This window comes from Trachymyrmex septentrionalis, unplaced genomic scaffold, assembly GCF_001594115.1.
Source record: "Trachymyrmex septentrionalis isolate Tsep2-gDNA-1 unplaced genomic scaffold, Tsep1.0 scaffold19, whole genome shotgun sequence".
In the NCBI taxonomy this organism is placed as follows: domain Eukaryota; kingdom Metazoa; phylum Arthropoda; class Insecta; order Hymenoptera; family Formicidae; genus Trachymyrmex; species Trachymyrmex septentrionalis.
This window is the reverse complement of record NW_017305071.1, coordinates 2,845,129-2,870,783: the sequence shown is the minus strand read 5'-3', so window position 1 is coordinate 2,870,783 and position 25,655 is coordinate 2,845,129. Positions and strand designations below refer to the sequence as shown.

The 25,655-nt window shown below is 32.0% G+C and overlaps 5 protein-coding genes across 8 annotated transcripts in view; 4 read left to right on the top strand and 1 right to left on the bottom strand.

Moving 5' to 3' along the window:
• Positions 1–1,862: 1,862 nt before the first annotated feature.
• Positions 1,863–7,789, top strand: LOC108746750 (nuclear fragile X mental retardation-interacting protein 1-like; the record flags this gene model as incomplete). Its single annotated transcript, XM_018483689.1, has 7 exons — positions 1,863–1,894; positions 2,146–2,702; positions 3,073–3,264; positions 5,846–6,147; positions 6,227–6,456; positions 7,030–7,251; positions 7,434–7,789. Coding segments are annotated over exons 2-7 (1,761 nt in total), but the record flags the coding sequence as incomplete, so codon positions are not given.
• Positions 7,790–8,083: 294 nt separating this feature from the next.
• LOC108746742 (RNA cytidine acetyltransferase) lies at positions 8,084–13,285 on the bottom strand. The gene is made up of 17 exons (XM_018483677.1): positions 13,106–13,285; positions 12,590–12,853; positions 12,358–12,516; positions 12,000–12,236; positions 11,447–11,651; positions 11,235–11,356; positions 10,948–11,084; positions 10,595–10,882; positions 10,428–10,509; positions 10,234–10,350; positions 9,861–10,037; positions 9,632–9,779; positions 9,346–9,490; positions 9,072–9,280; positions 8,724–8,896; positions 8,388–8,636; positions 8,084–8,312 (listed from the first exon to the last, which is right to left on the bottom strand). The coding sequence occupies exons 1-17, from the start codon at positions 13,211–13,213 to the stop codon at positions 8,091–8,093; spliced, it is 3,042 nt and encodes a 1,013-aa protein (XP_018339179.1). The 5' UTR covers positions 13,214–13,285; the 3' UTR covers positions 8,084–8,090.
• A 390-nt stretch (positions 13,286–13,675) lies between these two features.
• LOC108746791 (adenosine kinase-like) lies at positions 13,676–16,400 on the top strand. Of its 4 annotated transcripts, none has more exons than XM_018483750.1 (6): positions 13,676–13,770; positions 14,211–14,410; positions 14,941–15,114; positions 15,203–15,473; positions 15,631–15,900; positions 15,992–16,400. In XM_018483750.1, exons 1-6 carry the CDS (start codon positions 13,696–13,698, stop codon positions 16,190–16,192), a joined length of 1,191 nt encoding a protein of 396 aa, XP_018339252.1. In that variant the 5' UTR covers positions 13,676–13,695; the 3' UTR covers positions 16,193–16,400. The 4 variants fall into 4 exon arrangements, with proteins under 4 accessions (XP_018339252.1, XP_018339255.1, XP_018339254.1 ...); XM_018483753.1 differs by having other exon boundaries at positions 13,697–14,086; XM_018483752.1 differs by having other exon boundaries at positions 13,697–14,086; positions 14,179–14,410.
• A 1,705-nt stretch (positions 16,401–18,105) lies between these two features.
• On the top strand, positions 18,106–20,243 carry LOC108746782 (geranylgeranyl transferase type-1 subunit beta). The gene is made up of 3 exons (XM_018483738.1): positions 18,106–19,213; positions 19,363–19,732; positions 19,826–20,243. The coding sequence occupies exons 1-3, from the start codon at positions 18,680–18,682 to the stop codon at positions 19,945–19,947; spliced, it is 1,026 nt and encodes a 341-aa protein (XP_018339240.1). The 5' UTR covers positions 18,106–18,679; the 3' UTR covers positions 19,948–20,243.
• Positions 20,244–21,351: 1,108 nt separating this feature from the next.
• Positions 21,352–25,655, top strand: part of LOC108746766 (tumor necrosis factor alpha-induced protein 8-like protein) — a 23,684-nt gene continuing 19,380 nt past the window's right edge. The window contains exon 1 of the mRNA XM_018483715.1: positions 21,352–21,479. The gene's annotated coding sequence lies outside the window, so the exon portion shown is untranslated. The remainder of the gene's footprint in view (positions 21,480–25,655) is intronic.

Genomic DNA, 25,655 nt, shown 5'->3' with positions numbered 1-25,655 from the left:
TGTCTATATATATAAGATTTTTTCGCGGATTATTATTAATATTAATTAGTACTTAATGTTTTAATACCTTCAACGTTCAATTAAATGGAGCAAAATTTAATATTCACTTATGTGTTACGCATCATAAATTTTTATTTTGGTGAATACATATGTATTATTTGTTCTTTTAAGCGAAAAATGTATACTTGACTGATATGATTTTATTTTTGTATTATTGCTTATTATAATAATATTAATCCTTGGTTTATATTCATTTCAATTGAAGAATAAATAAAATATGAATAACATCTTTTCAGTTATCATGACTGATTTTATTGAGTCGTCATATTTATTCGTACAATGTATTATATATCTTACAGATATATATTATACAGATAATAATACAAATTTCTATAGAGATGTCATTGGAATTTTAGAATTTTCACATATCGAGTACAGAGATCAGTGGATCGAGGAATTTCTCAAATCGTTTAATAAGATGTTGGGAGAGGAGAGTTATCAGAACATAGATGATGTCAAAGAAGCGTTAAAAGAATTGAAGCAATGTGATTATATCTGTTAAATGGGTGTTTGATAACGAAGTAGATAAAAACTGGAGTGAGATTATGAAACGGCAATACATGTTTGACAGATTCGAGAAGGAAGCGCTTACAATAAAGAATATAAAAATCAATGAGCTAAGAGAATGGTTTGCAAACAAACCACTGAACAGAATTAAAAGACAATTATAAGCGTACATGTGATAGGAAATAATCCGAAGAAGAATATACTATAGTTAAGAAAATAAGTAAGTATTGATAACTTTTTTGATCAAATTATGATCGATGTCTGTTTTCTAATTTTGTACTATTTCTAGGATTTTATTTTTTGTAAGATTATGTTTAAAAATTGCTGGAATAATTAAAATTAAAAGAAAAAATAAAATTAAAAGAATTAATTGTAGGTACTGCAGAGAATCGTAAGAAATTGCAAAACTTTGTTTTGAAATGTAATATTATCGACAATAGGACAATCATAAAGAAGATCATCATACTTTACGAATATAGAAAATTACAAGAAAGATCTCTTTGTCTATCCATGACGCGCTGAATAATTGATATTTTAACAATAATAGTACAGTGATAATATAATATGATAAATCTTTATATTGTTTTATGATAATATTTTTTTTTATTTATTGAATGCTGAAAATTAAATTTCATTCAATCATTTTTCTCACATTCGACTATGATTGGTCAATTTTTTACGATGAGTGATATCTAATGAGAGCTCTGCTTTACATCGTCACGCGAGACAAAGCAGAGCTTCCATTGGATATCATTCGTTGCTCATCTCCTATCGCGTCCAGTTGACATAAAAGCCAGAAACACAATGAAAAACACAGGCAATAGGAACAGAAAGTAAAAGATTTCAACCTAGAAAATCTCCATTCTAGCATACATTATCTGATAGGTTGAAATTTGTTATTTCTTGTTTCTATTGTGCTTCTATTGTGATTGCGTTCGATTTGTCACTCACGATGCTTGTAAGCATCATTTGTTCTTATTTAATATTTAAAAACAACAAAGATAAAACGACGCTTAAAGCGTTGTGAACGTCAAAACGAACAAAGCTTTTCCGACTTTAAATGGTGCGACCACACTAGAAGTAATAAGGAATTAGGAATAAAGAATAAGAAATCCAACCTATCAGAAACCGTGTATTCCAGTGTATCCAATATCTGATAGGTTGAAAGCCTTATTCCTTATTCCTAAGTGGGTCGTAACCACAATCGTAAACGTGTTGGAATTACGAGAGCGGAGGGGATGCGTTTATGAACGCACGAGCGCATTTGTGAATTGCGTGAAAACTAGTGTAACCATTACAAGTTACAAGGAGCAAGTTGAGGGCAGTGGCAAGTATACAGATCCTATTTAAATTTTATATTGCTTCTCACAACAGTTTCCCGTATTAAGAGAAAGCGAATGTGATGTATTTGCTTTTCGAGTGATACGCTTTCCGATAATTCTCGCTTGAGCGATATCAAGTGACGGAACGCGAATAACTTCGTGTCGATGCGATTCGCGCGCGTGTCGTGTATCGCTGTTTCATAACCTCGTGGCAGTCGTGCGAAAGCGAATTCGTGATCATATCGTTAAACCGTAGAGAGAACGTCGGAAGGAGATCAAGTTCGCGCGGCGTCGTTCGTCAGAAGAAGAAACTCTATTCTTCTGAGAACAGGTGGAAAGTATCGCAAAAGAACTATGAGCCCATTGAATAGAGGTCCTCTTATGGCGCCCAGATTGCCACCGGCCGGCACGCGACAGCTTCCGCCGCCTAGGTTCGCGGGTAGACTAGCACCGCCGCCACCGCCGCATGGTATGCCACCGAGGATGTTACCGCCGCCGTTAAATCCGATGTTCGGTCCGAGTGGACCGCGACAGAGACTGCCGCCGCCGCCACCGCGGCCCGTCGGCGGCGTGTCTCGGCCTAACGGTATGCTGCCGAGATTCCCCGGCGGTCCCAGAGCCCGCGGCATGGCGCCCATCGTGCCGTCGATGGGACCGCGTGGTTCCGGATTACCGCGCGGGCCTCCCATGCGACCTTGGCCGCGACGAATGCCGCTACCACAGATGATGCCGCCAATCAGGATCAGGTACAACATGGGTAATGGGAATACCAAGAGCAAGACAATGGGTAACCCTAAGAAAGGCAAGATTGAAGTACGTACTCTGGCCTTCGCCGTGTTGTTAAAGTTGCTTTTATCCTTGAATCACATTAGTCTTAAAAAAAGTATTATAAACAAGCTCTTGATTTATTTGATTTAATGATCATGTATTTATTCCTGACAGTACAGGTTTATATATATAAGCAAGAGCGTTTCTAGAATGTTTATAATGTATATGTTATATATTTTTGTTACATTTGAAAACTAATTTGACAAGATTAAATTCTTCTTTTATAATATATGATAATTAGTAACGTACACATACGTAGTTAAATTTAAAAAAAATTTTGTATTAGTTATTAAGTTTTTGACATTTAAATCTCTTATTGAAGAAATATAATTATATTATAAATATAATTATTTAGGAATTAGAATTAAAAAAACCATGGATGACAGACGAAATTCGTAATGAGATTCAAAGAAAAAACAAACTGTATGCTAAGGCAAAAAAGAACAAAGATGCAGTAGAATGGGAGGAATTTAAGGATCTTCGAAATAAAGTGACGAGGATGATAAGAGATGCAAAAAATGAATACCTTGCAAAGCATCCCGAACAGGTATCGTTTTTGTTGCTGTTATGTCAAAATTATTTTAATATTTTTTATTTTAAGTTTTAAACTTTTTCAGAGAAAAAATTAATATAGCATATGATTGCAATAAAATTACTTTCTTTCTACAACTTGGCTTGTTTTATCCAATATCTTAATGACATTTTTATTTTCTGTCTTTATTCTTTGTCTGATGATTTATTAATTATTATTTTAAAACGTATATGCAGTAATGGGTGTGTGTATGTTTATGTATGTATTAATCAGTTTATGTATATGCACAAATTATTATATGAAAATAATTTGCCTAAGTAATCTTTTGCATGCTATCTCATTGTACATGAAAAACAAAATTTACTTTAATTATTTTTTTTTTAATTAAGAATAAGGGGTAGTGCAATAATTTGTCTTATTTTAGAAAAATAAAAGCATAAATTGATTAATTGTTTAATAAGTGAATTACAACTTTTCTAATTATCGAGTATGATATTTTTCTTTTAATATTGAAGTTATATTATAATAAAAAATATATAGCATGTATAACAGTATGGCATGAGTTAATACAAAGTAAAACAGGTATATTTTTTGAAAAATCGCAAGATATTACAATGCATTCTAGATTTATATTTTTTCTATGGAACATAAAGACACTGTACATTTTGTTTCTCTGATGACAAATGTGCAATAAAAATTAATTAAGCCAAGATAGGGGAATGAGTTAATAGCAAATATATTATTATAAGACGTACATTTTTTAATTCTAAATACATATTCTATAAACGTATGTAGTCATTGTGCGATGAAAATCCGGCGTGTTTTCTTCAACGTTGATGGCTTACTTTGGTTTTACAGGGTAATCAGAAAACAGATGATAACAATACGAATGAATCCAGGGGTGTTCAGAAAACTGTGAATTCAACTGAACAATCAGAACAAACGGAGCAAAAGGAGGAGACGCAGCCTTCCAGCAAATAGGCACAGTCTTAAGCTTAAGAGGCTACTCCTCCTATTAAAGAGTTATATAATTCAAATGACACACAACCATCTGTTTTCAAACTTCAGAACGATTTGATCCTTATATTTTGATACCTAGCAAATTTTTTTACCCGTATCATCGCTATAAGTTCTGTAAGATCTTGATATATGTAGATACACTCCATTTTTTTCTTCATAATTTTTGCAACATAACAATCGTATGTCTTTTGTATTATTTTACATCATAAGTGTATGCTATTTAAAAACATGCTGATGAAATAATGTTGAGAAAGTAGCAGCTAGTTGAAATAGTTTTTAGAGCAATTAGGCCATCTGTGAGAATTACTTCATCTCTTTTTTTATGTATTATATATTGATATGTATCTACTCATATGGACATATATGTTGGATATAGTTAATTACTTAAGCACTTGTAATATGACAGTTAACTAGATGTAATAATTTTTTATCAGGCATGTAAAAACTGGCCGTGAATAAATTTTTCTCAAAGTTTTTTCCATGTCTAGTATACATGGCCAGTATACAGTGCCGCAAGCTATATGATGTGTAAGAAATAGTTACAGAGTTACAGTATCTAATCTGCGACATTAAAATAGATAACGAATTTATAGATTATTTACATGAAACGCGTATTTTAATGTGAACAAAAAAGTTTGACATAGCTTGTGGCTCTGTTAGTTAGTAATATCACTTTTATAAATGATCATGATTATATATGTATCATATTTAAGGTATTTGTTTGTTTCATAAATGACTTCCAGAAAACATATATAATGAAAAAAATGAATTTGTAATTGAAATAAGTATTATAAGAATAAATCATATTTCTATAAGTTCTAATTCTCTGGTGTTCCCCATCATTCTATCATAAATCACTCAAATGGTATGTGTTGAAATAATCGTTCTGAAATATGAAAATAATTTTTTGTGAATTTTTACAATTTAATAATTTACATTTAAAGAGATTAATGAAGCAATGATTGATGCAAGCTTATGATACATGCATAAATGTCATGCTATTATATGAAATGTAAATAGAAATGCGTTAACATGTATACACATTATTAAAACTTATGATATACAGAAAAATACAATTGCGATTATAAAGATTTTTTGTATTTTATTATTACATATAATTTATAAAATATTTCGAGCTTTTAATTTCGCAAGTAAAGTACTACACAAGATGTGCATATTATTATTGTATGCTTCGACAAAATATGTGCAAATTTATAACTATTTAAATAATTTAAAAAGGAGTAAACAGTGAAAGGAAGATCTGTGCCTTGCTGCCTCGCATATGTAAATATATTTATATATATTAGAATTTCTGAATACCCCGGTTGAATACTCCATAACTTCAGATATGAACAATAATTATTTATTAATATGAAGGTAATCATTAATAATAGATGTACAGTACATGATTATGGTATTATATTTGCTTATAACTAAAGATAAATGGAATAAAAATTGTGCAATAAATTGTAAAGCATAGAATTAAGAATGATCATGCAACGTATTGTTGATATGTTACGAGCAAATAAATATATACCAAGATCTTTGTGTGAAAAAGGAAGGTGACGATTTTTAGGCTCATCTGTATCCAGATAGTGAAGATCTACATGATATGAGAGATGAAAATTATGTCAGTTCTGACGACGACAACAAGACGTATTATTGCGAGGTCTGTGATAGAGATTTCCCATCGGAGGATGATCTCTCTGATCACAAACGTATACACATGATTTGTGGGATTGATGGCTGCACATTTTCGGCGCATCCCTCACTCGTTGAAAAACATATTAGTATGCAGCATCGTTCTGGTTTGTACCAAAAACTGAAGAATTTATCGACACCAGAAGATATTGAAAAATGGATAAAGGAACGGAAAAAGTAAGTTTAACAAATATCAAAATGTAAATGCATTAGTAAAGCACAAGTACAAAATTTTTTTCTGAATAAAAAAAAACAGGAAGTATCCCACTGAAGACAACATAAAATTACGTAAGGCAGAAGAACTAGAAAAAGTACAAAGGGGAGAAGTAATCAAGCAGAATTATAATATACGATCGAAAACAAATAAGATGACGAACGTACGTGAGAAAAAACGCAGGCCTCGCAAACGGTACATACGCGAAACCAACAGTAATTGTATCCGTACAGAAGAAACATATAGAGGTTTACGCCCATTTGCTGGAATAAGTAAGTTATGGGAATACATTTATTATGAATATAATTTGCTTTACAATGTTAGTATATAGAAAAAAATTGAGATCTTTCAAATATATTAAATTTATTGATATTTTGATTCTATATTAAATCAATTATGCAATTTATAAAATTTAGCTTATGTAAATTATAATCTAATCAGTTTATATTAAGAGAATCCTAAAGTGACAGAATTATTGACATCACAGATTAAAAAGAACCCCGAATTGGCTGTAGATTGTAAAATTCTTTTTACACAATTAAAATATACACAAAAACGGTGCGGGATGAACGATTTGACGCGAGAAAATCGAAGAAAGTTAAAAAATTGCAAGGAACGAAATATAATTTAACTTTTTTTTTTATTTTCTCGTTAAATCAATCGTCTCAGTTTTTTTGTGCATATTTTAATTGTGTAAGGAAGTTTTATAATTTCACAATCAAATCGTAATATTTTTAAATCTGTAATGTGTTGATATATAATTCTATTACTTCTCCCCTTAATGATTAAAAATTTTATTCTATATTATACACAAAATATCAGCTAAAACTGATTCTTTTCTATAGCTGATTTGCAAGAAGAAACTGCGATTTACTTAGATGAACAGGTGGAACAAACTAATTTCTGTGGAAAAGAAATTGATATTTCGGATGAGGATGATATACCGCATGCATCTACAACACCAGAATATGTATCGCAAACAGCAGCAGAGTCCACTAATTTAGCAACTGTAACCAGTTCGCTTATACTACCTAATTTAGTAGCAGATTATGAAAGTGAAGACAGTGGTAAGTAATGTGCAAATTTTAATATTTATAATAATCGAATATACATGTATTATAGCCTTTTATCATCTATTTTTTAATATAAGAATGTCTTGTGAAATTTATATGATTATTAAAAGTTAATTTTTTATCAGTGTAAATATTCTTTCGTACAAAGCAATTTAAGGTACCAATTTTATCTTTAGATGATGGTCCAGAAGAAGTATCGATAAAAAAAAGGAAAACGGAGGAGAATCTGCAAGATGATATTACAGAAAATACAATTCATGAAGAAAATTCTACGCAAGTTTGTGAAAAGGTTTCTAATACGCAGTCTTGTACCAATGCGGATGATGAATCAAATAATAAATTTCAAAATACAGTCGCTACAGATCAAAATAAGCAAAGCCGCGAACTAAATAGAGTGGTTAGTAATAAAAATGAGAAATTTGTACGTAGATATCATAATCAATTGTTAGAAAAATTGCTTTCGCGTTCTATACAGCATGAGAGAAATTTAATTTGTCAGTGTGTGAAATATATTATAGAAAATAATTTCTTTGATATAAATTGATCTAAAATATGAACAATTATGTAAAAAAATATAGAAACAATTTTATACATATATAGACTTCAATTTTTTTAGCTATTAGCACATTTAGTACAAAATGTTACGAATATTTATAAAGAAAGTATCTGTGATGTTTATTAAACCTATACTCATATATCATATTTTTATAATTATAATTTTTAATAAATAATAACTATGTAAAAAATTTGTTATGAATAAAAAACTTGTGGAATTATTTTTATAAACCAATTAATTGTTTAATTAATTTATTTATTTCATGTTATACATAAAGTTATGTTTGTTTCTTTTTCTTCTTTGTGTGTTTTTTGTCAGATTCTTGAATGCTATCATCTGCTGAAGCTCTTTTTTCACCAGTCTTTATAGAGATAAGATGTTTACTATGCTTGCCCGATAACGCACTAGTCCATTCCGCTTCCGATCCTTTGATAGCATACTGCTCCAAATTTTCTTTCTTCAGTTTCTCTAATTCTGCTTTTTGTTTAATTTTTAATTCCTATAATAGAGAATGTTATTTTTATATACATTACATAATGGGGAATTTAGAGAATAAATTATGTAAAATGTAAACCTTAGCTGCGCTTTCTAATTCTTTGCGTAAATTTTGTCCACCTAAAGGATCCAATTTTATTCCTTCACTAGTCAATTCTTTGGGCAACATAGTGCTCTCGATATATTTTTCCGCGACTCTGTTGAAATATTGGATCGATTTACGTATTGTACGATTGAATAGCCCGAGCAACTGTGAAGATGGAAGATTCAATTCCTCTGCCAATTTATCGACAGTTTTATGTTGTAAGCCCAAGCCAAGTAGAATAGCCTAAAAATTATTGCGTGTTAAAGAATAAGATTTTAGTATGAATTAAAACACTTAATATGAAATAAAGATATTTGGAATATATCCTACCGATTGCACTGCTGAAAAATGAGTGTCTCCCATCATATTTAAGAAATATAGACGTGCTAAAGATGGCACCAAATCCATAATCAGATGATAATCTGCCATGTTGTTACTGTACATTTGTAAGCGTTTCAAATCATAGGATGTAAAATAAACATTCATTGTTTCCTTACTCAATGCTGAAACAAATATTTAGTTTAATTTAGATTCATAAACATGTTAATTAAGGGATCTTCATTAAAATTAATTTCGCAGAGTATACAAGTAGAGGAATTAGTCTAATATATATATATAAAAAACAGTAATCATTGATTTTACATATAATAAATTATTAATAACAATTAATACACTTACTGACAGATTCTAATGATATTGTTTTGTTAATTAATATGCTTAATGCAAGTGACGCTGTATAGGTGTTGAATGAATAGGAGAGCAGACTTAGGAATCGCCGACAAAAATCGCTCCAGTAAGCTTGCAGCCATTTATCATTATTTTGTTCCACGTTGATTTTACAAAGCATTATACAAGAATGTTCTCCCGTTATATCATTCGCCGTTTGTCTGAAAAATTATATAAATTTGAGATCAGTTGACCTTGTATTTTATCACATTGGTATGGTATACACCTTAAATACACAGGTACGAAATTGGATCGCTTCCAAAATTTCAATAGATGTTCGGTAACTCCGAAAGACACTCCAATGTAATCCAGATGTTCTGGATGTCTTTCGCTCAATTTTAACAGAAGTGGTGGCAGCGAACTGCGCGGTTCTGCAATTGCAAAGAAAACATTACTATATTATAAATCGTATTTTAAAACATTAATATTTTATTTGAAAAGGAATTCTGTTAAAAATTTATTAAGAAATTCTGTTTAAAAATAGAAAATGTTCATAGATAAACGGATATTACCAATAGTTTCTTGTAATAAACCAACTGCTTCATCGGGAACATTTTTTATTTCTGTTATTGGTTCTTCTATAACACTTTCATTGATATTAGGCATTTTCATTTCGTAATATTGTTTCAACAGCTGCAATGCACGACGACCGTAGCCCATCTGCAATTTATTATCCCTTTAACAAATTCATATAATTTTAAGTCGAAAAGTTTCGACAAGTTATAAAGGAAAAATATATACTCCTTGATAATCAGGATGTGTAGCAATCCTAACAATGCGCGCGCCAGACAATACTGGAAAATCTTCATCTTGATATTGCTGAGCGATCGTCCAAGGTATTAAGTCGCCCGCTGCTCTACGACCTCGTGAGAGACCATCGTTTATGCTAGTTTTGCTGACTTGGCCTTCTAAGCAAATCTATATTAGAACGTAAAAAATATATCTCTTTGTATAGAATAAATTTATTATAAAATAAAAGTAATTCACAGGAGATGCAGTTAAAAAAAAAATTAATTTTTACATTTAATGTCTATTTTAATGAAATGTAAAATGTCTGAATGTCAGAAATTTATTTTAATTGAGATAGTTAAGATTTGGATAGAATTATAGTTACTTGAAGAACCACTAATATTTCAGGTAAAGTCTTTTTGTTGGAATCCACAGGTCCCAAGAGACAGAATAGATGATGCGCAGGTGCGTCAGACATCATTTGCAAATCATTAGGGGTATTCTAAAATATATTAACAGTTAATTAGGTTAATATTAATAAAATACAAATTCAAAAATATTTTTTTATGGAATACATACTTTATAATGTGATGCAACATACAGAGAGACCAATCTCTGCAGAAACAGTTCAGAAGCCTTATGATAAGAGAATAATGTATCTCTAAGAAAAATTAGAGAGAAATACATATTATTTTTTAATTTATAAGCATTTGAAAAATTATTTATATCAATATAAAAAAAAATACCTGTTTATATAATACAACTGACATATATCGGGAGGAGGACATCCAGAAAGAATGGGGGCATGCATTGTAACATTCAGGCAAAGTAAATCGCATAGCCATTGCTCTACAGCATCACCCGGTTTGTAACGTATTGATTCATCGAGAGTAAGTTCATGCAATTGTCTTCCGATAAGAGTTTTCTCATTTTGCTCCTTTTCATTTTTCCCGTTGTGGCTATTTGACCCAGCAGTTTGCGTTCTCAATTGCTGTAGCAATTTGAGTGATAAAGACCGACCTGTACCTTCATATCTATAAATATTAATAAATGAGAATTAATAGTCTGTCTATACTCCAGGAAAGTTTGAGTACTTTACCCATTTATAGTTGATGCGAGAAATATCAGGTAAGGTCCAAGCATCGCTTTGACATAGGGTAACGGAATTGCTGCTGCCTCATCGATCACAAGTAACTCTGCTTGATTTAACCTGTGGGTGTCTGTTGGATGTATATACTAAACAAAAAACGAAATTATGTTAATTTGCAATACTGTGAAAAAGTCTGGATATCCTGTTACAAACCAAAATAAATTGTATGGCTACATTTTTAAAATGTTTATATGTATAAAAAAAATTTAGTATTTTTAAAAAATAGAATTACACACCTGAATTGTTTGGCGATGATCTCGGAATACATTTACGCGGACAGTGGCTTTGTTAAACTCTGGATTTGTAGATTGCACTAAACCATAGTCGAGATGTTCCTGATATCCCAGAGCATCAAACCCTATGAATATATAAATTGTATTTTATACACTCGACGATTTCTTACATTAAAAAAATGACGATTAATCTAATACTTATTAATCTAATTTACCCTTGAAGACAAATTCAAAAAGAGTGTTCAAGTTCTCCGGACTAGGACTCGAGATGTATATATTAGAATATCCAAAAGTAACAGCTCCAGCGATAGCAAGTCCCAACGCAGCAGATTTTCCACGTCCTCTAGCTGCAGTCAGCGAAATAGTAGACCTCAAAGTTTTCTCAGAAATACATTCTATAAACTTAAGAACTGCCTTTGCCTAAAAATGTTTAAATCGTATTTAATATAAAATTAAAAAACATTTAATAATAATCTTATATATAATTAACACCAAAACAACTGATAATATGGATTTCGTTGGGATTGTCGGTAATGTCAATTTGGTAATTTTTCATTCTTACTTTCAGTTAGGAAAGTTATTTTGATATTATTTGTATTAGAGAATTATCATTAATATTATTAACATCATTTGTATTATGTTTATATTTTTAATATAATATATTTTAGACTGCATATCTAATATAAAAAGGAAAAAATTAAATGATTAGCAGAGCTAAAGTGGCATCATCAGCCGTTCTAGTATTAATTCATTTTTATGTTAATTTACCTGGTCGACTGTTTTACAGCAATTGATTAATGCAGATACAGGTTGAGTGTCCTGCAGACTTTCCTTTAAAGTATCCAAGCTCGATTGTTCCTCTGAAACGTCTGATTTAGGCACAGGTTCTATCCTTAGATTGTGAGAGGAAATAGGCAATACATTCAGTTGGTCATCAACAACCAAACATCGAGTACATGAAGCCAATGATAGCAAAAATCTCTCATTAAATCGACATACTATATCCTAAATTAATAAGATAAATCAGAAATTATATTAATCTATGTATATAAAAATTATATATTAATTTATATAATATTAATTTTATATATTTCAAATATATTTTAAAAAAGTATTATATTATTACTTTATGAGCTTCAGTACGGAATCTTTGATGAACATCCATGTTCATCGTATATAATTGCTTCAATGAATTCATAGATTGTAGTAAAAATACAATAATTCCACCACCCTCTACAGTTTCAATAGTACGTGCCAATAAGTTTGGAGTAATCGCCTCGAAATCCTAAAATCATTATACATAACATTATAACAAAACTATAAAACAGATAAGCAAGAAAAGATAAAATGATACATACTTGTAATATACACATGCCATATGTATTACCTAATATTCTGTGTGTCTCATTATAGTAACAATAACGAATATTAGTTGAAATAACAAACAATTCAAATGGATTATCTTCGTTAATGTCCAATTTGCCCGACTTGATTTTCTTCTGCAATGATTTCATTCGTTTCTTTCTATGGCTACTAAAACCTAAGTCTTTTTTGTAGCACCAAAGCACAGAAGGTCTAGCTTTGACGACAGTCTTGGATAACATATGGTGCAACAATACTACCTAAAAGAATATTTGTTTTTCAATAGATATATATTTTAAAAAATATACAGTTTCCTCAGGCTTTAGAATCTAAACAATTAAGTCGTATGAGAATAAACAAACGTTTTTAAAATTTTCACAAATTTCTTCAAATAATAAAGAAGTTCTTAAACGATTTCTTAATTAATACATTTTTTGATTAAGGTTTATTTATTTTAGTGGCTGTAAAATAGAATTAACAAAACAAATTTGTGAAAAGGTTATTTGGCTCACTTGGTCCCTTGCTTTCTCGCCGACAATGGCGAACAGCGTCCTATGTCCCATAGAAACACCATTTTCTATCAGAACGCGTAGCCGATTGTCTATCTTCTTACGAACCATTCTGACAGAAATATCGTGCTTAAATCCAAATTATTCAAGACCACGCCAATCGACCTCGTGCAAGTTGGCGCAAGTATGTAACATGCAATTCATAGATCACAAGCACATCCACTACGAATATATATATTCATACTTACACAAGGAACAACTCCCACCACAAGTTCTTCTCTTGTTTTGATAGAAATAAGACATAGGAAATAACCTATCAAAAACCGTGCATTCTAGTATACACATTTTTGATAGGTTGAAATTCTTAAACCTGATGCACAATTAAAATATAGGCAATAGAACCGGGGAATAACAGATTGCAACCTATTAGAAACAGAAAGTGTATTATAATAAACACGTGTTCTGATAGGTTGAAATCTAATAGTCTCGGTTCCTATTGGCTGTATTTTCAATTGTACATCAGACTTTACTCTGTGTTTTTGTACGCAGTCTCTCATTGCTTCTCAAGCTTTTCGTGAAAAAGGAAGGCCGGGATGGCCACTCTCAAATTTCTTTTTATATACAGGAATAATTTAGGTTATGGTGAGAAATGTGACATACACGATAGAGTAAGTTGCTGACGGACAAGGCGCGATGTGACTTCCGAAATGAATGGAGCAAGACCGATGTGCACGTTTAAGTTGCGCGACTCTTTTCGACGTGTTGTCACGAGGAGGAGAGAATAATTTTAGGCGAAGCGATTGTCCACTCGGTTATCTTTTATAGTTCACAATTTTAGAGCTTTGTATCTTGTTCAATTCGGTGATAACTTTATTAGTGTGTTCCTCGCGGTGACGGTCTTTACTTTTTTAATTTCCATGTAGCAATAATTCTCTATAATTATTCAGCACAAATTAGGATGATTCGAAATATTATGCCAACCTTGTAAGTAGTTTACTGCCGATTGACACGTGTGTTTTGATTTTTATGAGATCAGTTCATTAATGTTTTATATCTTGACATGTTTATATTGGAAGCTACATTTGAAACTCGTTCTTTGATACGAAAGATGGTAGAGAAGATTCCACTGCGAAAGACCATCGCTCGATTGGATTTTCCAGCAATCATAGCCATTGGCAATCCTCTGCTGGATATTCTTGTGATACTGAAAAATGATGAGCTGATTAAGAAGCACAATCTTAAGATAGACGGCGAAACAGAGTTGTGCGAGAAGAAGCTGCAAGAGTTAATTACGGATTTGCCACCAGAGTTAATAAATACATTTATTAGAACACATGTTTGCTCTATATATAAATTTTAATTTTTTGTAACATTTTAATTTTATTTTATTGTCATGTATGTCCAGAATACGTCTAATCAGGATATACTTTTGTTTTCATTCAATAAATTATTTTAACAAAATACTGGAGATAAAGTATATGTAGTATTTGTTTATAATGATGAACAAGCATAATATATTTAATAGAAATTTACATTTATGTCTATATTACACTTTTATTGTGAAAAAATGTATATAAAGATTTTTTCAACAGCAGACACATCAACATAGAAATCATTTTATCTTTGTTCAATAAACAGGCAAAGACAGAATAACTCTTGTGTCGATATGTTTGTTGCTGGAAAGTTTCCAGCATGGTATGAAGTTTTTGTCTTGAATTTGTATGAGAAATCACTTCTTAAGATCATGCCTTAAAATCTTTTAGAATACATAGTAGCTATTCTATATACATACATATATATTCAATTTTTATTAAGCATGAAAAATTTATACGCTACAGGATAGAACAATATACAAATCCTGGAGGATCTGCGCAGAATACATCGAGAATCTTGCAGTGGCTCTGTGACGAGACCCACGAGTCCCAAATCAGTATCTTCTGCGGATGTCTCGGAAATGATCAAAGAGGTTCGATCTTAGAAAAATTAGTTCGACTCGCAGGAGTGGATGCAAGGTTGGTAATACATATAAGAAGCGTTATTAAGCATTTTGCAGAAAATATAACAAATTTACAATGTATAATATTATAATAATTTTATTAGATATGCCGTACATCCAACTTTGCCTACTGGATTATGCGTTTCTCTTATATACGATAAATCCCGCAGTCTCGTCGCTAATATTGGCGCAGCTAGTGTATATACGTTGGATGATCTTAAAAAGGCTAATCTGCAATTAGATAGTATTAAAATAATTTACATCGAAGGCTATTTCGTAACGCACAGTTTAGATGTGGCCAAGGAACTGGTCAAGCGGGCGCAGGAGAAGAATATTATTGTAGCGTTCAATCTTAATTCTCTTTATATATTCCAGGTATATGAGAGCTATAAAATATTATTAACATTAAATAATATAATCAGCATATCATATGAGGCATATATCAAATTAATATCAATTTAATTATTGATTTATGTGAATTGAAATAACAAATACGTTATTTGTTTACTTGAAGTTTTTAATGCTTTTGAAGGATCATCAAGCGGCCATTTGCGAAATGGTCGGTCATGCTAAGATCGTGTTCGGCAATGTGAGAGAAATGATCGCGTTAGCTCAGGCATTGAACGTGAAATACGACGATGTTGCTGATATACCTTTCCTATTGAATAGCTTAAAAAGAATTACGATGGATGTTTCTAGCGCTAATAGTAAGGACTGGTTGGCCGACGATGGTATATTTATCATGACGCGCGGTGGATGCGGGCCAGCGATTATCGTGTGGGGCAGAGGACAATCTGTTCAGGTTTGTTTCGATCAAGAGAACAAATAAAGACAATTGAAAGAGACAGGTGGCAGTAGAAAGTTCAATTTTTTTGTATATTTGTTACATCCAGGTGCAGCCCATCGTGCCTAAGACACCTATTGTGGACACAACAGGCGCCGGCGATGCTTTGGCGGCTGGCTTCCTAGCCGGCGTCTTGGCCCACTGGGATCCGAAGAGTTGCCTAGAATTAGGATGCAAAGTTGCATCTTGCATGATAACCAGGCTCGGCGTCTCATTGCCGAGCGACATGCCTCCCGATTTTCTGCCATAACGATTTGATCTCTTTAGGACGCTAATGACTCGTTACCTGATAACGTAATTGCACACAGTTATTTATTGCCTGAAAGTTCTATTAGCGAATTTATTGACTGTTAGAACGATAACTACCATTCCTCGTCGATGTTACGTCCATATTCCATTAAGGGGATCCTAAAGTCGTTTGTTTTATCGCAATAATCTTTTGACTAATAATTTTCATAGAACGATATCGCATATATTACTTTTACAGATTTGAAAATCTTCAGAATTAAAGTATATTCATTAATATATATGGAATTTATATCGATAGTTTTGAAATTGATATCTTTTTATCATTTTTAGTATCAAATGGCATCCAGAGTTGTCGAGACAACATTTATTTGATATAAAAGTTCTGCAATCTGTATTTACGAAATTGAAACCTATAGACTGTTAGATTACATGAAGAAATAACGTCGAGTTTTTAGAGTTACACTTCTAGTTTTAAGAATTAGAAAAAGATGAAAAATAAATCGAACTGAGAATAAAGTTAATTTATATTATCGTTCTACGAAAATTTATGCGCGCGCGCGCGTGTGTGTGTGTGTGACATTGATATAGTAGTATATAAAGATATGTTGATATGTCGCATTTTATCGGTAAACGATGTTGTTGGAATTCGGTTTAAGATCCCCTTAAGCCAGTGCCATATGATGTATGTTTTCTTGTTTGATTGTTTGCATTTTAATAAATTATTAGAAATTAGTGAGTGTTCTGTATGATGCAATTCTAGTAATCTATTAGAACATGAACAATTTAGCAAGAAAATGTGCATCGTATATCGCTGGCTTCAGATATTTATTTGATATTGAATTTATTTATAGCAGAGATGCGCGTGTGTCACATCGCGGAGTTATATTTGAGAAAATTTTATTTATTAAAGATTACCGTTGCGTTAAATTCGAGTCGTCAGACCATATATTTCTAAATGCAGCAATTATATTATTATTATTATTGATAGTAATAGGGAGAAATATTAGAGATTTCCCTTGATAATCGTTGCCACTATAGATCTGTAGTTTATCTACCTGATGTTGCAATGTCCAGAAATGTGTAACAGAGTTCGTAATTAACATTTATATAATAAGTTTCCCTTTCTATTTTTTTATTACAAAGTATAGAGTAATGTGTCAATGTTGATTGTCATACATATACTAGTATATAGATATATATACTAGTATATAGATATATATATGTACAAATATATGTAAGGAAATGTTATAGCAAGTATTCATATTCATTTTATTTTGATCTTTTTTCTTCTTTTTTATAATATTCCTTGTTGACTTCCTATGAAAAAAAGATATTGAAATGTCGCCTTCCTTTTACAATTGTGTCAGAGTTTTCAATTTTAAGTTCATCTCAATCAAATTCCGTTTAATTTAATCTGCGATTAACTCGACTAGCAGAATTGTTTAGGATAAAATTTCTACACAGTTCTTAATTTTTTTTCGATACACATTAATAGAATTAAACATAATTCTATTAATTTAATAGATTTATTTTCTAAAATGCTGATTAAATTAATCGGAGTTTAGTCAAAGTTCTAATATCTATTTTTACCAAAATGTAGAATAATCTTGGTTCAATTTACTCTATCTTTTTTCAATTCTTATGATTCGAAAAATATAAAAAGTTAAACCGAGAATGAAATTAATTTACATTAAATGAATAAATTTTTTTTATTTTTTGAAGAAATGGACATAAGTTAGGAATTACGTAATTATAAATTTTGCTTCAATTTTGTCCGAGTTGATCAGAGAAAAGTTTGAACCAAGTCATTGTATCAATAATATTACATTAATTTTTAATCATCATTTTTGGGTCTGTTCTTTTTCCCCAAAAAAATTTGAATTGTGTACATTGATGCAATAAGTTAGTGTTATTGAAACAAATCATTTGTTGTACTCCAACTTTATTGCTAAGTGTATATTACTTGCAAACTTTCTTTAAAAAAAAAAAAAAAAACGCCTAGGCAATTATATTTTATGGACATAGCACGGAACAGAATCAAAGGATTGTGAACGTTACCTGCTGGAAATATTCGGTTATATAGTCACGATACACATTTTATGCACGGAGGCGCCACTAGATGGGTCCATTTAAAACATAGACACGTCGGTCAGACTGCTTCCTGATTCTGGAGTTCATTTACGCCTGTTTACGTTTGTTTACACGACGATTATAACGCACTTTTTCTGTCGTCAATCTGACTACGGCGTGTAAAGGAAATAGATGACATGTATCGCTCAGGCGTGAAGATTCACGATGCATCGGGGCATTTCCGGGAGTTGTGACGAGCGGACATGGGAACAGGAAGCGAGAGGCGTGTCAACTGATGGGAATTACATATATGATTTGTCATCAAATTCGCACAACGACAACGACAGGTTACCGCGTTTCTTAAGGAGCCGCGTGTCGATTTAGAATAAATTTTAATCAACTACATCGAGATTCCATCATGACGCCGCGACTGGTGCGGGAGAAGCACGTCAAATACTTCCTAAGGTTACTACACATCATGCCTAGCAACCTGACGGATTTCGACTCTACTAGACCGATGATAGCGTACTTTGCATTCTCCGGTCTGGATCTGCTGAACTCGCTGGATGAGATCGGCGAGCAGGCCAAGTCTGAGGCGATCGACTGGATTTATGGGCTCCAGGTTGAAGGAGCCGGCCCGCGTTCCGGCTTTCAGTCGTCCACAACGATACCAAAGGATGTACCCGAGTATCAGTATGGCCATTTAGCAATGACTTACACTAGCTTGGTAACCCTCTTGATTCTTGATGATGATCTCAGTAGAGTTGATAGACAATCTATCATCGAGGGGGTCCGAGCCTGTCAGAATCCTGACGGATCTTTTACAGCCATGGTTACGGGATGTGAGAGCGACATGAGATTCCTCTATTGTGCCTCTTGCGTTTCTGCAATTTTAGATGATTGGTCAGGTGTGGATATCTCAAGGGCTATTGACTATATTTTACGAAGCATTGTAAGCGTTCACTTAAATTATTATTATTATTGTTATTTATTTTTATTATATTACTATTTATTAATATTGATTAGTTAATAGCATTATTATCTTCCTTTTGCTAGTTGCTATATAATAGATGGCTCACACAATTATTATGATAATTACAGTCGTATGACGGCGGTATTGGGCAAGGACCAGGTCTCGAATCTCATGGAGGCTCCACATTCTGTGCTGTAGCAAGTTTGTTTCTGATGAGAGAACATATTAACATATTGGAAGTATTGACACGGGATCGTTTAGCTCGGTTAAAGCGTTGGTGCCTTATGAGACAGGATGGTGGATTTAACGGAAGGCCTGGAAAACCGTCCGACACGTGTTATAGTTTCTGGGTTGGTGCTACGCTCGAGCTGCTGGAGTTTCTTAATTTTTCAGACGCTGAACAAAATAAAACGTTTATCCTTAATACTCAAGACACTCTCGTTGGAGGATTGGCCAAATTTGATAATACTCGGCCGGATCCTTTACATACATATTTAGGTAAATGTGAGATAATTTACGTCGCAATCTTGTTTCATAGAATAATTTATACGTCTTTATAATAATAACACAAGTATATGACTTCTTCAACAGGTTTGTGTGGCTTAAGTCTTTTGAGACAGCCTGGTTTGTGTTCGATAAATCCCGAACTTAATATTTCTCAACGAGCTTACGAGCATTTACAACGGATTCATAAAAAGTGGCGGAGTGAATGACTTCGGTGCATAAACATTCGAGGGACTAGTAATCATATCAGAAACGCACAGTACTTATTATATCAGATCGGACATTCCATCACATTCGATCGTAATTCTCTTGTTCGCATTTCATCGCATTCTCTGTGCTAAAATTCGCATTCTAAAGATGTCAATTAATACTGCAACAATAATCACCACATGGACAGGATATTTCGTTTTGTATATTATTTGGGGCTGTTTGTTGAATGCTTGTTATAAGTATATATATGTAAAGTATATGTATTAAAACATAGATATTATATATAGTTACATATTGATAGAAAAGGAATATTAATAAAAACGATTTAGCTTACTCTTTGTAATTTGTGTTTTTTTATTCCGGATATTTAGAAGATGTTATTCATAATCCTATTAATATTCATTCAACTCAGAGAAATGATGACATATTATATTGTCTCTATTTTCTAATTGCTTCTCATAAATTGATATAATTAACATATTCTTTGTATAAAATTAGTTGCATTTGAAAATTAAAATTTAGTAAATATTTAAAACGAATACGAATACGTTTGAATAGTATTTTTATTTAATAAAAATAGTGAAATTGTGTGAAATATGAACAGAAATATATTTGGTATACGAGAAACATAATACACACTCAATCTTTAAATATTTTCGTATTTATAATATTTCTATTAATTTTTTTAATTGTTTTTTATTAGTCATATATTATTATTAATATGTAAGAAATTAATGTTAAATTTTTAAATAAAATTATACACAATAGTAATATTAATAACTAATTAAATTTTTAAATGATATACTACACGCGTATGATATACTACATGATATAGTACACGCGTAGATATAACGCGCTACTATTTAAATACGAAATACGCGCTTCACTTCAATATGCTCCGATATGCTCCGATTTACATACAACTTCATGCGTAATAAAGAGTGTCAAAAGGGTGCAGGTGACAAAACAAAGTATTGTGAATATAAGTAACACGTATATGTAGGCAAATGACACTTTATAAAAATGTCAATTTACTAACCGTACAAGAAAGTGAGCTCTTCTGAGAGACCTTTTGATTTCGACAAACGCCATTTTCGTCGCTCATATTCGTGACGTCGAGAATTTCATTTCGCGGAAGTGCAATAGGTGCAACCCGCGTTAGCACCGCCCTTGGCGCTCCTTCACCAATCACGCGGCCCGGTGCTATGGCAACCGGGTTCGCGACTAGATTCGCGCGTATCACCCACCACAGACGTTGCTCGGCCGTGCAGCGCGACGGATGTTTAGAGTATTGTTGAGCGCCGTCGCGACTGACGCAGTACTTCCGCGCGAACCGTGCTGATTGTGCGTGTATCTTTTCTCGCGTTTCTGTATCGCGCGTTACCGCGCAAATCGGTGAAACACGGAAGCATCTCCGATCCCGAGGACGACGCCGGAGCCCGACGGCGACCGCGACGGCTCCCGCCCGTGGAGAAATTTCATCCCGTTCGCAAGTCGGGTCGCGCTTCCGCGGCCCACAGCATCGGCAGAGGTTAGTTATGTGCGCGACAAATTCAAATTGACCGGATCGTCGCGCGCCTTTGCGTACGAGAAATCGCGCGAGCGGATCTTTTCCCAGCCCAGTCTTCCTCGGCCACTCTCGATTCGCGCGGAATAATAGCGCGTATTACCTTTTATTAAATGCGAAGCGTTGGCGCAGCATTATTGAAATTAAAATGAAATTGGAATTCATCCGCGCGCGCAATTCCGCGTTTCCGAGAATTTCCGCGTTCGATTAGCGAATATGCGATAGTCTTATTTTTATAAGAAGAAAAGAATTGCAGCGTATGAATTTAAATGAGAGCTGAGTTTTTTTTTATTTCCGTTTCCACCAATGTAGATTAACTTTAATCCTGGTTTAATTTACTTTTTATTTTTTTCTAGTTTTAAGATTTAGAAAAGAATAAAGAGTAAATTAAACCGAGATTAAAGTTAATCTACATTGGTAGAAACAGGCATTAGCTGAATTTCTTGCATCAGTTACTCTTTCGTTTTTTTATTCCAATATAAAACATGAAAAAATAATAAAGAGAAGAGCTGAGCAAGAAGCTCAGCTGAAAAGAACAGATATATAATTTATGTGAATTCCGTCGTATTTTGCGACTTCGTAAAATACGACTTCGAAATTGACTCCTTTTGCTACGAAGAGATTACTCGGAGATAAATGTTTGGTATTTGTGACTATATAATTGTACTAATAATATAAAATAATTACGGTTAAAAGCTCTATTTTTATTAATGTTAATATTTAATAATGATAATCTTAAATTTAATAATGATAACCTTATATGTATGATCTCTCAAATGTCAAAAAATTGTACTGCAATTTATGATAATTTCAATTATTAATGCAATAAAATATCACAATAAAAATGTTAAATAATATAAACATTTTTATTTAGTAAGTGCAATTGCAATTATAGTGAATATAACTATATTTATGCGGTAATAATAATTAAAAAATATGTTAAAAAGAAACTAAAGATTTTTAAGCAGTGTATATGACAATATTTAATAGCACAATTGACTATATTTTCATGGTTAAAATACCTATAAATATTATAGTTGTCCCAAAAATGGCTATTTAAATTATTAGTTAAAAATGAACGAATTGGAATTTTTTAGTTTAAATCTATTAAATTCTAATTACTGCCTAAATTCTTTGGAGTGGAATCTCACTTTAAAAAGTGAAAATTGAGCCAATTTTGAAGAAGAGGGGCTCAATTTTTAGTCTTCAAAAGTGAGATTTTATTCTTCAGAGTGAAAGTCATTCTAACAGTTTTAGAGAATAAGATAATTATTTATTCTGATTGATCATCGCTCTTCTGATAATTCGTCTGTTTTTAACCAGACGTTTTTGTCAGTGTAGTGCGATGATTAGAGTGACTCACTTGTCTCGAATCGCGCCGCCACTTCCGGGTTGATTCGTCAACGCGAATTTCTCGGACACGCTCAATGCACTCGGTAGGATGTACGTCGTCTATTCATAAATATAACACGCGAGAAATTGCTTGGGAAAAGTCTCGGGAGATAGATACAGAGTTGAGATAAAAGGTTATAAAAGGAGATAAAAAAAGTTCGTTCGGTAGAGAAAAGACTGTTACGGGGCTCAATATATTATTCTAATGGGATTTTTAGCTTTATCATCGAGATCAATGTACGTCCCTTTTCTCTGTACTTCGATATATCATCTCGATTAAAATTTCCCCATTCACCACGTCGAATTTCATCTGTGCGGATTATCTCTTTGATGCGTGGGGAAACGACTCGAGTCCAAGCTCTTTTGAGGAGAATTGTGAAGAAACGCGCTGAGAGCGACTGTTGAAATATTCCCATCGTTATTTCACCACATGAAAGGCGTATCAACTGATTTCTGTCCTTCAGTCGCTTGTTAGTGTTTGATAATAATCCATACAGGAAATACCAATAACATACATGAAGTAAATATCAATAATATCACATTTTAGCATTCTAGAATTGGATGGAAAATATTTTGGTCCTTTTTCTATCTCTAAAAGTGAAACATGTTGACGTTGCCTTTTATACCAAGTATCAGGAATTTACCACATCGGTTTCCAGACCCTCGTGGTTTCCGACATTTCGACAGCTTGTCGTATAATCGAAGACATTAAAGGCGTTCGTTTCCCTTAGCGGTTTTTTTCTCGTGCCATTTCGTCAGTGAATTCCGAATCTCATTTATACTTTGAATGGTTAACTTACTTCAGTAATTTAATTTTAGTGTAAATATATATCACGTATAAATTTATTTTACTGTGTATCTTATATAAATTTGAAATGGAATTATTAGATAATAATTACAATATAATATGTAAGATTATTATTAATATCAAATTGTTATCTTTAGACGAATTTTCCTAATTTTATAAGTTTTAAATAACGATAATTACTATAATGATTTTATATAATGACTATTAGATAAATATTTGTCACAGTTTTGATGATTTTATAATAAATTGTTAAATTTACCATCGAATATATTCGATGGTAAATTTAACAATCATTATAAAACTGTAAAAAAACAAATATTTACTTAATATTCATTTTATATTTATTACATAAAATCGTTGCAGTTATTAACATTGGCATTTAAAAATTAGAAAATTAGGAAAATTTGTTAATTTGAAATAAAATTAAGCTTCTAAGACGAATTTTCTTAATTTTATAAATTTTATAATTTTTTAAGTTTTAAATGTTAATGATTGTAATAATTTTTTATAATAATTTGTACTTAAATATTTGTCATATTTTTTATGATTTTATAATAATTTTTAAATTTACCGTCGGATGATCATTACGTCGCTCTATTTACTTAACGATTTTAATTACTTCGCTCGACCTTAATATCCGAGAGTGCATTATCATATTAAATAGAACATCAGCAAATATTTTATTTGCACCACATTATACGTGATGTTCTTTATTACCTGCCTACTTTTGGAGCTGAAAAATACAGAAAAGTTTTGTAAGGGTACAAAGATAAATGAGACTGTCCACGATTAATAGCTTCGTGAATTATTGCTGGGAGATGATACTATAAATTATCAGTGGTACAATAATGTGTGTGTGTGTGTATGATAGAGTGATAAATATCGGAATCAAGATTAGCCATGTGTGGAGTCCGCTTATAGAGAGAAAAATTAAAAGTCGTATCGAGCAGAAATGCATCCCGATGTAATTATCAGATCAAAGCATTATTGGAAAATAATCCGATTGTAAATCATTAGGGAATATGGGTGGATACATATAAATTCCATGTTAATAGCCATTTTCTACATTGAGGAATTCAATACAGAAGAACTTTCGATATCATTGAATATGCAGGTATCGATTGATTTCCAGAGACTGTAAATCAACCGATATCGAATTACAAATTATGTTAGCGAACGAGCATAAATGTTAAATCTATGTTACACTAAAGATTGAGGATTGCAAATTGGGGATTAAAATTCATTCAATCAGAACAAAACAGATAGAAATTATTTCATTGATCGAATTCTAATCTTTAAATATAAGTAAAATGCCTATATAAGTCGCAGTTTATTGGTGCGTAAATAATATATTAAAGCGATAAGATATAATTCGCAAACAATTGGAATGTACTTACCAAGTTAACTGCAAACGTTTCGACTCTGAATTTGAATACATAGTTTGTACTTGGCTTTCGCTGAAGAGGATTCAAATCCAAAGTTGAAACGTTTGCAATTAACTTCACTGATAAATACATTCCTACTACTACTAACTATTTTTATTTTTTCTCTAATTTCCAATTCGCAATCCTTAATTTTCAATGCGTATAGTATAACAGGCTTTAATTTGATAATTTTATCTATATTTGAAAACTAATTTAAAACTAGAACTAAAGATATTTTTAAAGAGAATTCCGATCTAAAATGGTATCTGGAATGAGATTTTAATGCGTAAAACTTAAGCCGTAAGAAATTGACCAATCACAGTCGAATGTGAGAATAATTGATTACGATTGATCAATTTCTTACGGCTTAAGACTTAAAACTTAAGACTTAAAACTTAAGTTCAGGGCTGGGCATGTATTTGAAATACTTTTATTTGAAAAACAGTATTGATAAGACAATTATATTGTTTGTATTTTGTGTTTGTTCGGAGTACATGAAAATATTTTGTATTTTGT

Excerpts from the sequence above, each read along its gene's own strand:
- LOC108746742 (XM_018483677.1), bottom strand. The coding sequence starts at position 13,213 with ATGGTTCGTAAGAAGATAGACAATCGGCTACGCGTTCTGATAGAAAAT. Across the intron at positions 10,351-10,427 it reads ATGTTGCATCACATTATAAA|AATACCCCTAATGATTTGCA; the intron begins GTATGTATTCCA and ends AATATATTTTAG. Across the intron at positions 10,038-10,233 it reads AAATATTAGTGGTTCTTCAA|ATTTGCTTAGAAGGCCAAGT; the intron begins GTAACTATAATT and ends GTTCTAATATAG.
- LOC108746791 (XM_018483750.1), top strand. The coding sequence starts at position 13,696 with ATGGCCACTCTCAAATTTCTTTTTATATACAGGAATAATTTAGGTTAT. Across the intron at positions 13,771-14,210 it reads AATGTGACATACACGATAGA|ATGGTAGAGAAGATTCCACT; the intron begins GTAAGTTGCTGA and ends TTGATACGAAAG. Across the intron at positions 14,411-14,940 it reads ATTACGGATTTGCCACCAGA|GATAGAACAATATACAAATC; the intron begins GTTAATAAATAC and ends TATACGCTACAG.
- LOC108746782 (XM_018483738.1), top strand. The coding sequence starts at position 18,680 with ATGACGCCGCGACTGGTGCGGGAGAAGCACGTCAAATACTTCCTAAGG. Across the intron at positions 19,214-19,362 it reads ACTATATTTTACGAAGCATT|TCGTATGACGGCGGTATTGG; the intron begins GTAAGCGTTCAC and ends TGATAATTACAG. Across the intron at positions 19,733-19,825 it reads TCCTTTACATACATATTTAG|GTTTGTGTGGCTTAAGTCTT; the intron begins GTAAATGTGAGA and ends CTTCTTCAACAG.